Genomic DNA, 11,468 nt, shown 5'->3' with positions numbered 1-11,468 from the left:
ACCAGAGATAGATCTCGAGAGGGACTACTCCACCGCCTATCCATTGCACCACCGATAGCCTTGACACACATCTGATGGAAAGTAGGAGATTGCCTACATCTAGCCATCCATTTCTCTTATCGCCTCTGTATTGTGTTACATTTTGGCTTAAGACATTAACACATTTTGTAATCAATGCATCCCTTTAGTTCCTTCAATATCATTTACATCACATTATTCTACTCCATCTTTTACTCTAACCGCCATGAGTTAAGTACAAATTGCAAGACTTATTGCATACTCAATCAAACGGCATAAAGATATGACGCATGTAGTAAACCACCGAGATGTGTGCATTGCGCGAGTATAGTGAGTCAATGCTGTTAGCTTGGTGCGAGGCTATCGCAATGCTTGTCTATGAGCAGAGTAGCTATAACCAACTGCGCGAGAGGGTAAGTAGTGGAACTCACTAAGCAAAGTAAGCAGTATTCCTAGAGATAGGAATAACCTTATGCTCAACGTAACCATGCGTTATAGAGATAAAGCATGTGGCTGACCACCGAGAGGTGTGCGATGTGCGAGTGTGGCGAGCTGTTGTGACCAAACTTAAGGACTTAGTGAAATCCCCTCCCCAACCCTCTTCCATGCATCTTATTATGCATTAACAGTTGCTGCATCTCTAACGATTCTCATAGTCAAACTTCAATTGTTCAGTTTGTTTAGCTAGGAGTAGGAGTAGCGCATAGTTAATTAGCTTCTTTCCTTTTATTTTTATTCTTCGCCTCAAACACATTACTTTGCAATCATCTTTTAGTTACAAGTTCCCGTATTCGACCTCGGATCATCCTAAGAAACTTGCGATCTCGTTATACTTGGCGAGAGAGCAAGAAAACTTATGATAGGAATGCATGATCATTGCATACACAATTCACGCATACTCTTTAGACCATCACATGTTCATCATATGACCATTAACGTATATCAATTAACGCAAACAAATTATTTTCCCAACACCACTCGCTATTTGGGTTTAACTAAAACTGAAAGTATCATACAAGATGATAACGTTGAGGATCCATTGTCTTACAAGAACGCAATGGAAGATGTTGACAAGATGAATGGATTAAGGTCATGAATCAAGAAATGGAGTATATGTACTCCAATTTTGTCTAGAAACTTGTAGACTCTCTGATGGGGTAAAATCTATAGGTTGCAAGTGGATCTACATAAGAAAAAGAGGTGTAGGGTACAAACCTTCAAGGCTAGACTAGTAGCAAAGGGTTATACCTAGGTTGAAGGGGTGGACTATGAAGAAACCTTCTCGCTTGTTGCTATGATAAAATCTATCTGTATCTCTTGTCTATTGCCACATATTATGACTATGAGATATGAAAAATAGTCATCAAGACTGCCTTTTTGAATGGTAATCTTGAAGAGATAATCTATATGACTCAACCAGAAGGATTCATAGTACAAGGTCAAGAGAAAAAAGTTTGCAAGTTAAATCGGTCAATCTATGGATTGAAACAAGTATCTCGATCTTGGAATATGAGGTTTGACGTTGCGGTCAAAACCTATGGCTTTAATCAAAATATTGATGATCCTTGTATTTATGATAAGATTATTAATAGTTCATTAGCATTCTTGGTGTTGTATGTGGATGATATCCTACTCATTGGGAATGATGTAGGTTTTCTGACCAAAATTAAGAAATGGTTACCTACTTAATTCCAAATAAAAGATTTAGGTAAAACACAATATATTCTAGGGATCCAGATCATAAGGGATCATAAGAACGAAACGTAGCCTTGTCTCAAGCATCATATATTGACAAAATGCTTGTCAAGTATTCGGTATAGAATTCTAAGAAAAGTTTATTACCTTTTAGGCATAGAATTATCTGTCTAAAGAACAGTATCCTAAGACACCCCAAGAGGTTGAGGAGATGAGACAGTTTCCTTATGCATTTTCGATAGGTAACCTCATGTATGCCATGCTATGTACTAGGCTCGATATCTGCCATGCGGTGGGAGTGGTCAGTAGATATCAGTCCAATCTAGGATTAGATCATTGGATAGCGGTGAAAGCCATTTTTAAGTATCTTAGGAGAACAAGAAAATATGCTTGTGTATGGTGCTAAGAATTTGATCCTTACAAGATACACTGACTCTGACTTCAGACTGATAAGGATTCTAGGAAATCACATCAGGATCATTGTTCACTCTGAATGGAGAAGCTACAGTATGACGTAGCATCAAGCAAGGATGCATTGTAGATTCCACTATAGAGGTAGAATATATAGCTAGTTGTGAAGCTACTAAGGAAGTTGTATGGCTTAGACATTTTTTTGGCAGATTTAGAAGTTGTTCCAAACACGACATTGTCTATCACCCTTTATTGTGATAATAGTGGTGCAATGACAAACTCTAAGGAGCCTCTAATCACAAATGAGGAAAGCACATTGAGTGCAAATATCATCTCGTTAGGGAGATGTGACTGTCACACAGATTGCCTTAGAGTACAACGTTCCATTTACAAAGGCTCTCATGACTAAAGTTTTTTAGGGTCACCTAAAGAACATGGGTTTATGAGATATAGATCACCTGATTTAGGCAAGTGGGAGATGTTATGGTATTTAAACTCTTTTGATTTAAAATATACTTTGAAAATGTTTTAAAAACTATTTTAAGTGGTCGCCAAACACTCCAATTTTTTTTAAATTATTTATTTTCAAAATTAAACACGTTAGAAGTTAAAACAAACACACCTTAATTATAATTATTTTTGTAAAGTGTGTTTAACTACAACTGATTGAAAAAAATAGACCCATAAATTTGTCAAAATTGCATCTATTTTTTTGTACCCAGATTTAGATAAATATTGCAAATTTATCCTTAAACTTAAAAGATGTTGTAATTTTAACCATTTAATCAGTTATTGCTCCAAATAACGTAAAAAAAAAAAAGTTTTCTCTTATGTATAAATTGATTATAAAACATTTTTACAGCACAAGATTGATAAATTTGTAGAGAAAAACAACAGTTGAACCAAATTTCAAAAACATAAAAGTTAGATGGTTTTCAACCAAGCTTTAATATTTGTAGTTAGAAATTAGTTAGAATTAAGCTTTCCAAAACCTTATTCTTCTTATTTAACAATATAGGAGAATCAAACCTATATATATAGGTTTGATTATATATATAATATTTAACAATATTCTTCTTTTATATATATATATATAATTCTTAAAACCGAACATTCAACTAATGAATATCATTGAAAGTAATAAAAAACAAACAAACAAGGTACACAAAAAATGCGGCCCATGTAATGCGGATTTGTCCATTTTAAGAAGTTGTTTGCACACACAACATTATTGTTTCCTTTGTTGATCTCCAACTGTTTCAATGGCAATGGTCTTTGGTAATCATTAGTGGACACCATTTTCTTCCTTTCCTCCACCTAAATTAATGTCAAATGACCAAATTAGTCCCTGGGCTTATTCCCTTTTGCTGCCCTTTACTGTAAAACGCCAATTCAGAAAAAAAAAAAATGTCAAATAGCTTTAAGGATATGTTAGGCAGCAATTATTGGTTACAACCATTAATTCCTTCTCTAAACTCTAAAGTGCTCCCCCTAACTACAATTTTTTTAATACCATCTTACCTTAAACCCTTAAACAATTTTATCCTCCTTTGTTTAATTTCGAATATAAATGTTTTGTTTTGTTTTCAATTATTGAGAATCAAGTAAGTTAGATACAACTCACTAAACTATACAATAAAAATAAAAAAAGAACTTATAATCCTAATATTAAATTACTTGAGATTTATGAAAATACGAAAGTAGCCATAACTTTAGTATCGTCAGCAACATTTAATTAATATATGAATAATTAATTATCCATTTTCTCATAAAGCCGTAGAATATAATCTGCAACAATTGAAAAATAAATTTAAAGGTATTATTCGATTCAAACTAGTTGACTTTATTTTAAAAAATATAATTATATATAGGATGTATTATAGAACAATAAAGTGGCTGTAGTTTAGTGGTGAGAATTCCACGTTGTGGCCGTGGAGACCTGGGCTCGAATCCCAGCAGCCACACATTAAATGTGTTTATTGTTCCTTTTCTTTTTATTTTTCGAGAAAAAGAAGATAATAAATAAATATATGGGCTGGCCCAAATGTTGGCCCAAATGTGATGAAATGGGCCTGGGGTTTAGTGGTTGCTTTGAGAAGCCGAGGTTACGGTGAAACTTGAAATACAAAAACCGCGCAACAGCAACAGCAACCGGTATTAGCCGGTAGCAGGTAAGGACAAAGGGAAATCTCACAGTTGGTGAAATGGAAATTGAAGACATGCCATAATTGCAATTGCCCGGTAACCAACAATTTGTTTCACACTCATTTCCGCTTCCTTACACTTCCCGCCGGAGTATGCGCCATTTCCTCTCCGATCACACGGTTCCTTCAGCTTTCTTCTTCTCTATTTTCATAAAATTCCTTCTCCATTTTCGTTCCAGTACTAAATATGGCGAGATTGTCATTTTCTGGGTTTTACAGGGAATCGCTGGAGCTTAGTCTATGGTTGGATTGAATCAGTCTGTGGGTGGACAGCGGTGGTGTCTTCTTTTCATCGCCTCAAAACTGAACCAGAACAACTGATCCCTAATTTTTTAGCAGAAAAGAAGGATTCAAGAGTGAGAATCTGCGGTTTGTTAGTCTTAGTCCTTATCATTTTGTTCTTGATCAACTTCAACTTCCATATATATATTTTTTAAAGTTGATTTTTAGAAACTTATTTTGTATCAGCATCGGAAAGTGAGTGGCAACGATTTGACATTTATTTCGCTGCTGGAGAAGTACTGTACTGTGAGAGGTGAAAATGCTGACATGCATAGCTCGTTCTAAGAAACTCGGAGATGGCTCCTTGGGTCAAATTGAAGAACTAGACTCCGTCAGTGGACCTGACAATAAGCAACAATCTGTCAAATCTCTGACAGGGCAGGTACTTTGGTATCAAATTCCTTCTCTCCTAATTACCAATTTCTTGTTCTGGTGACCAGAATGCAGGCATTTAATGTTTATATTCCTTGGTGGTTGTCCATTGTTTTTAGCTCAGAGACATGGCGTTAAAAGCCTCGGGATCGTACCGAACTTGCAACCCTTGCGCAGGGCCGATACCGCAGAGTCGACTCAAGAACTGCAGCTCACAGTCGGATGCCGAGTCAGAGCGGTTCAAGTGGGCTTACAAGCGAACCGGGAGCTTGAGCTCGACGAAAACGAGGACATGGGGGAAGGAAATGGAAGCGAGGCTGAAGGGGATTTCAAGCGGAGAAGGAACCCCCAATTCACTGAGTGGGCGGCGAGTTGACCCAGTTGTGTACGTTGAGGAGAACGAACCAAAGGAGTGGGTGGCCCAGGTGGAACCCGGTGTGTTAATCACATTCGTTTCGCTTCCTCGCGGAGGGAATGATCTGAAACGGATACGTTTCAGGTACGCTCTATACAGAATCATATCAACGGCACACATTTCCCGTTTGACTTTAATCATAAAGCGTATGTGATTAAGGATGTGCGGTGGCCCTTTTTAGTTTTTAATCACCAACTTTTTAATTAGTAATAATAATAGAAGTGGCCCTCCCTCTTACTGAGAGCCAGGGACGTGTTAGGATTTTATTTCCTTACTTTTCAGGTTTTAGAAAAAATGGGGCTGGGAGGTGCTGTGATGGTGTACATTGTACACTATCATTTTCAGTTCTCTGTTTATTTTTGGCTTATTTGTCCTTCTGGAATTTCTTTGGCTGGGTGCATCACCAGAGTTTAAATATATGGTTACAATAATTTGGGTTGGAAAAGGAGAGGAAAAAATATTCAAAAGAAAGAAAGAAAGAAAAAACCCCCTCAAAAGCAACATTCAAACATAGCCTTGGAGTAATATAATCTCCATTGGAACTGTGTTTGTGTAGGTGGGGTCTGATTTTTCTCAGTAAAGATCACGCCTTCTCATAAAAAGCAATCAAGAAAAAGTCCAAAAGTAGAACTCAATTGTGACGTGGGAGTGGTGGGTGGGGGCAAATTTGATTGTGGTGGGGAAGCTTTATTCCCAGTATTGTCGTCGTGTCGGGGAAGTCTCTTCTCTTTCTTTTCAAGAATTCTTCACGCCTACCCTGATTCTCGTGGATTTGTCTTCTGGTAATTGAGTTTTGCTACTTTACTTACTGGTTTACCCACATGCCGGACAAAATTGAACCACATCTTGAATATAAACGAGGTCATACTTCATCTCAACCAATTTAAATCTCTCATTTTCAACGGGGGACACAACCGACTAATTGTTTACAAATGGTCTCTGCTACATGGGACCTGACTCGTTCTTCAACCCCAAATAATTGATTCGAGTGCCTTTGAATAAACTGTTGGCCTCATCTGTAACCATTTGGACCTTCTGGATTGACTTTAAACTACGTGACACCAATTAGACGATCCTATCGTATTATCTCCTTCTGTTAGCATAATAAAGGTCGACGGGTTTGGATCTAGTGTTAATAGGTCTTGGGTATAGAGTCAATATTGACACCTCGAGAACTACTTTATTCAAAGCGTTAAAGTTTCACCTTACTTTTTTCCTTTTTATTCTTTATCATTTATTTTTTGACAAAAAGTAATTTGGCTTCCCGTAAATAATTTTCATGATTACCAGCACTAAGGTAAAACTAAAAAGTTATTGTATGTGATGAGAACGATATTCTTTGCCAGGTCTCTTGCTGCTCTGAATCATTTCTCGCTTACTGAAAGTTTTCATCTTTGTTTGTCCATATCTTGTTAACTATAAGGAAGTACAAAAAGAGAGGAAGACAAAATTTGTAGTTCCTTAGTTATAGTGGTATCTGACCTCTACAAAGTTTGTAGTTTAGTTGCTTCTCAGTATCTTAAAAGATGTGTCTGTAGTGAAACAATAGGGATGCTTTTTTCTTAGTAATGGCTGATTCTCTGGTTAGTATCTAGAGTTTGATTGTTATTTTCATGACCATTTTGATTAGTCGAGACGTATTCAATAAATGGCAAGCTCAGAGATGGTGGGCGGAGAACTATGATAGAGTTATGGAACTATACAATGTTCAAAGGTTCAACCGGCAAGCTTTTCCTCTTCCAACCCCACCGAGATCTGAGGATGAGGTAAGGTTGTTGCTTATTGGCAACACTTGGTAGAATGATAGCATTTTGAAATTATAGAAAAATGATGAAATCGTGAGTGTTAAATTTGCAGATTGGATCCTATCCTGCTGATTTATCCCAAATTTTTATTGTGAAATATAATTTGATTATGGATAATTTTTTTTGTGTATATTGTCTGTCTTGTTATATCCTATTGATGTATCCCCCATCTCCCCTGAAACAACAGAGCTCAAAAATTGAATCTGTGGAAAACAGCCCTGTAACACCTCCTCTAACTACAGAACGTTTGCCTCGCAATCTCTACCGTCCCATTGGAGCAGGTGTGAGCTATTCATCCTCAGATTCACTTGAATATCAGCCAATGCAGTATCGCCAGTACCAAGATTCAGGTCTGACCTCCACTCCTAAACTCTCTAGCATCAGTGGTGCAAAGACAGAAACATCTTCCATCGATGCATCCATGAGAAGCAGTTCATCAAGGGATGCAGATCGTTCAGGAGAACTATCCATCAGTAATGCTAGTGATCTTGAGTCTGAATGGGTCGAACAGGATGAACCAGGGGTTTATATTACAATCAGAGCTTTGCCTGGTGGCAAAAGGGAACTCAGAAGAGTCAGATTCAGGTACTAAGATGCTGCTTCATTATCGTACTTAGCTTTCATAAAATTTCTCGAGCTTCCCATTTCTGCAAATGAGCACCTTGTTACTATAAGCATTAACCAAGTTCATCTCTTTCCAAGGTTCACTAACTATCACGAAAAATGAAGTTAGCATTGTGTGGGTAGTTAGATAATTTTTTCCTGCATCTTCTGGAATTTCCATCATAAGATTAGTTTATACTTGATATGGCCACCCACTATATTTTTGTTGCGTTGAGCTCCAACATCAATATTTTCTCATAAGCCAATTATAAGTCATGGTCATTAAGATCTCTTTCAGCTATCTTTAGAGGTGAAATTCTGTGATAGTCGTGAAATTACTCCTACATCTTGCCTAGATAACGCTTAGAACTTGGGTATTCGGTTAATATTCTTCAAGTGTGTTTAGTCTTACGGGTTACTATTGTTCCTATGGTCCCGCAAGCTAGTCTACTTTCATGTCCTTGTTGGTCTACTTATTTTTTTCATTGTTTGGCGTTACTTTAAACTGAAGATAGGCCAGGTGACTCACAGGCTTTCTAGCAGTGTTCATTGTGTCAGGCTGTGGTGTGATTCGTACTGTGATCATGTCTGACCATAACTTCATATGTGCAGCATGATTTGTTTTAATCAAGGCCATTTTTGTAGCCAGAAATCTTATTTTCAAGTCAATTTTATTTTCTGTTCTGTTGACTTTGTTATGTCATCTTTGAATGTTGCAGCCGGGAAAAATTTGGGGAGATGCATGCTAGATTGTGGTGGGAAGAAAATCGAGCCAGGATACATGAGCAATACTTGTGAGAGAAACAGTGCAAGAAAGTTGGCATTGGGCGCTTTTCTAAAGTCTGAAAGAAGCGGTACTTTTTCATAATTTATGATCGTTGCCATACTCGTAAAAAGTCTCCTTTATAGAGATCTTTCCGGTGCTGTTAGTGTAGGCACCCTACATATACATGCGAAACGAAGTCGCGTGTAGTCGTCACAGTATGTGGATGTTAGATTTTAATTTTTTAATAACTTTTTTTTTCGTCTTACATTTTGGTTGAAGAGGCATTGCCTATGTATTGTAGTATGGTGGATGTAGAACTTTAATTCCTCATGTGTCAATATCAATGGAAGAGATTAAGATGTGCGGGCGTCCTCCCCCTCTCAATTCAAGAAGTGTAGAGAAGAGAACACGTGTTATTTCTGAGCAATAGAGATATACATTTATGGCCATAAACGAGAACTTTATTTATACTAAAGATAACTACAGAGAATAGTTTGAAGTCACACCCAAATTTAGATTCTTCTGGAAAAACTGGATCAATAGATTCAATGGGTTGCAGGAGAGCTCCAATCCAAGTAATTGGCTGCTGAGTTAACCTTGAGCCTATTTATTTGAATGTTTCTGGAGTGGGATGAATTAAACCATGTAAAATGAACCGTTCTAAAGAAAATGCTAATTTGAGTTGAGACACTAAGGACATGTTTGAGAGGATGAAACGAAATGAGTTTATAATGAATTTTAATACCAAGTCCGTGTTTGGATTGAGTGTTTTGGGTTCGGTTTGTAATACCAAACTCATTTCCTTCCACAGTTTTCAATCCAACCCTGTCTTCACTGTTCTCACACTTCATGATCCCATCCGTTCCATCCTCGTTTATCTACTTATTCCAACATCTCCTTAGTTTTTCAGTAATCCTAATTATATTCCACCCTCTCAATCAATCCCTGAGGGTCTATTCAGTTCTACCCCCAGTTGAGTGAGTGTGCTGCCGAACTTATTGATCTTAAAACTTGCGAGTGTCTTGAAGAGCCACAAATGCGTGGCGATGGTCAAGGCATTTCCTGAGAGGAATTCTTGCCAATAGACCAGACGAGGATGAATGCGTTCTAAGTCTGGATCTTTTTCAGAGTTGTGGTTGGGATTCCAAATGGCCAGGGGGAGCCCTCCTGTTTAGGAAGCTACAGGTCTGAGACTCTGACGGCAATGACTGATTTTTGTAAGTGTTCTTTTATTTTTTTTTTAAAAAAACCTAGATGTGGTTAATTGTATGACTTTGATTGGTTTTACAGGTTTGAAACAAGAGAAAGTGATTCGTCTTGTTGTCTTTGCAGGAAGGGCTCCTATTCCACCAAGAATGCTTTGTCCTGCTTTTGACAATCATAGAATCCACAGTGATTTCAGAACAAACAAATATGGTTTAGGCATTGGAGACAGAGAAAATTGAAGGAGCAGCAGAAGAGACAATGATGGAGAAGAAATGAAAGAAGAGGTAATTGGGGAGACAGGTAATGAGAGTTATAATTAAGGAATCTGAATGAATGAGTAAAAATAATTGCAGGATCAGGCAAAGATTGCAAAAACTAAACCGCTAAGTATTGTATGGTACAGAAGAATTGAAGTTAGATACGTAGTTTAGGTGTTGGGGGTTCACAGTGAAGCAGAAGGTGAGATTTGTGGAAGACAAATGTTAGTGGAGAGTGGAGAGTGAAGAGTGTTTCTCAACAACCGACATGGAAGGATTCTCAGAAAATGAGAAAGATTTTAGTATGCAAAATTGCCCCAAAACAAGCTATATATCATATGACATTGCCATTGTCATTGCCATTGTCGTTGCATAATGAGTAATGAAAAGCTGTAGACAGGCAGGTAACTTCACCCTTTGTCTTGGGTGTAGGGTGCATTTTTGGTCACCTCATTTAAGTTTCTAATAGTAAACCAACCAAGTTTTCCACAAATAAAATAATGATGATAACAATGATAATAAAGAGGATGATGAAAAGATGAAAAACAGATCAGAGAGTCTAATTTGGGTCGGATGGCTAGCTTGAAGTATATCCTCAATCAATGGGTTAGAGTTTTGAATCTTTCAATTTTATATGTCGTTCAACTTACCGAAAAAAAAAAAAAAAGTAGCTACAAATATAGCAATTAGGCCTAAAGTATTGATAAATATGGCACATTGTGAAAAAATTTGTAGATATAGCAAAATTTAGATTTAACTTTCAGATTCTATTCACAGTAAATTTGGCTATAATTTCTAAAAGTTCTAAAAAGAAAAAAACCTTGAGCTAGATTAGATTCTGGCTTTACTATGTCAATGACTTGGAGGCATAAATCTAAATGGGCTGCCCATTTAATTCAACTTGAGGTAGGGGGCAAACCCAAAAGTATGGAAGCTGGTAGCATTAATTAAAGCCCATTTATAATAAATAACAAAATAAGGGGAAAATTTTTAAAATATATCACATCTTTAAAATATTTGTAAATATAGAAGTGTTAGATCTATTAACTTTTGTATTTTTCTTTTCTAATTTTCAGTTTTGCCCTCTCGACTTGTCTTCTTGCACACTTCTTCCATTTCTTTTTTTTTAATTTTCTTTTGTTTCTCCGGTTTTCTACTTCTTCTCTTTCTTTTATTTTTATTTTTTCATTTTCTTTCCTTTCTCCGACTTTTGCTTCTTCCCTTTCTTTTTTTAATTATTTATTTTCTTTCATTTCTCACGTTTTTGCTTTTTCTCTCTTTTTTTTTTCCATAAGAATTATAAGGTCAAGTTTCGTATCGACTTGAAAGTACCAAATTCATAAGTGACTTAAAACCAACAAGCCAATAATCAAGTTTGATTATTGTAACGAAACATTAAATATAAATAGTAAATGAAAATGTATTTGAAAGAAA

General features: G+C 36.6%; 1 protein-coding gene and 1 non-coding gene across 5 annotated transcripts; both read left to right on the top strand.

Annotated features, from left to right (window-relative positions):
- The first annotated feature begins 4,016 nt into the window (after positions 1-4,016).
- TRNAH-GUG lies at positions 4,017-4,088 on the top strand. The gene has a single exon. It is a non-coding gene; the product is annotated as a tRNA-His (tRNA).
- A 202-nt stretch (positions 4,089-4,290) lies between these two features.
- On the top strand, positions 4,291-9,018 carry LOC120079046 (protein Brevis radix-like 4). Of its 4 annotated transcripts, none has more exons than XM_039033233.1 (7): positions 4,291-4,448; positions 4,548-4,684; positions 4,797-4,992; positions 5,102-5,481; positions 7,028-7,163; positions 7,390-7,787; positions 8,525-9,018. In XM_039033233.1, exons 3-7 carry the CDS (start codon positions 4,870-4,872, stop codon positions 8,601-8,603), a joined length of 1,116 nt encoding a protein of 371 aa, XP_038889161.1. In that variant the 5' UTR covers positions 4,291-4,448; positions 4,548-4,684; positions 4,797-4,869; the 3' UTR covers positions 8,604-9,018. The 4 variants fall into 4 exon arrangements, with proteins under 4 accessions (XP_038889161.1, XP_038889160.1, XP_038889162.1 ...); XM_039033232.1 differs by having other exon boundaries at positions 4,548-4,697; XM_039033234.1 differs by having other exon boundaries at positions 4,548-4,701.
- Positions 9,019-11,468: the final 2,450 nt, after the last annotated feature.

Source organism: Benincasa hispida, chromosome 6 (genome assembly GCF_009727055.1).
Source record: "Benincasa hispida cultivar B227 chromosome 6, ASM972705v1, whole genome shotgun sequence".
Taxonomy (NCBI): domain Eukaryota; kingdom Viridiplantae; phylum Streptophyta; class Magnoliopsida; order Cucurbitales; family Cucurbitaceae; genus Benincasa; species Benincasa hispida.
Note: the sequence above shows the minus strand (reverse complement) of the source record. Positions and strands in the feature narration are given on the sequence as shown.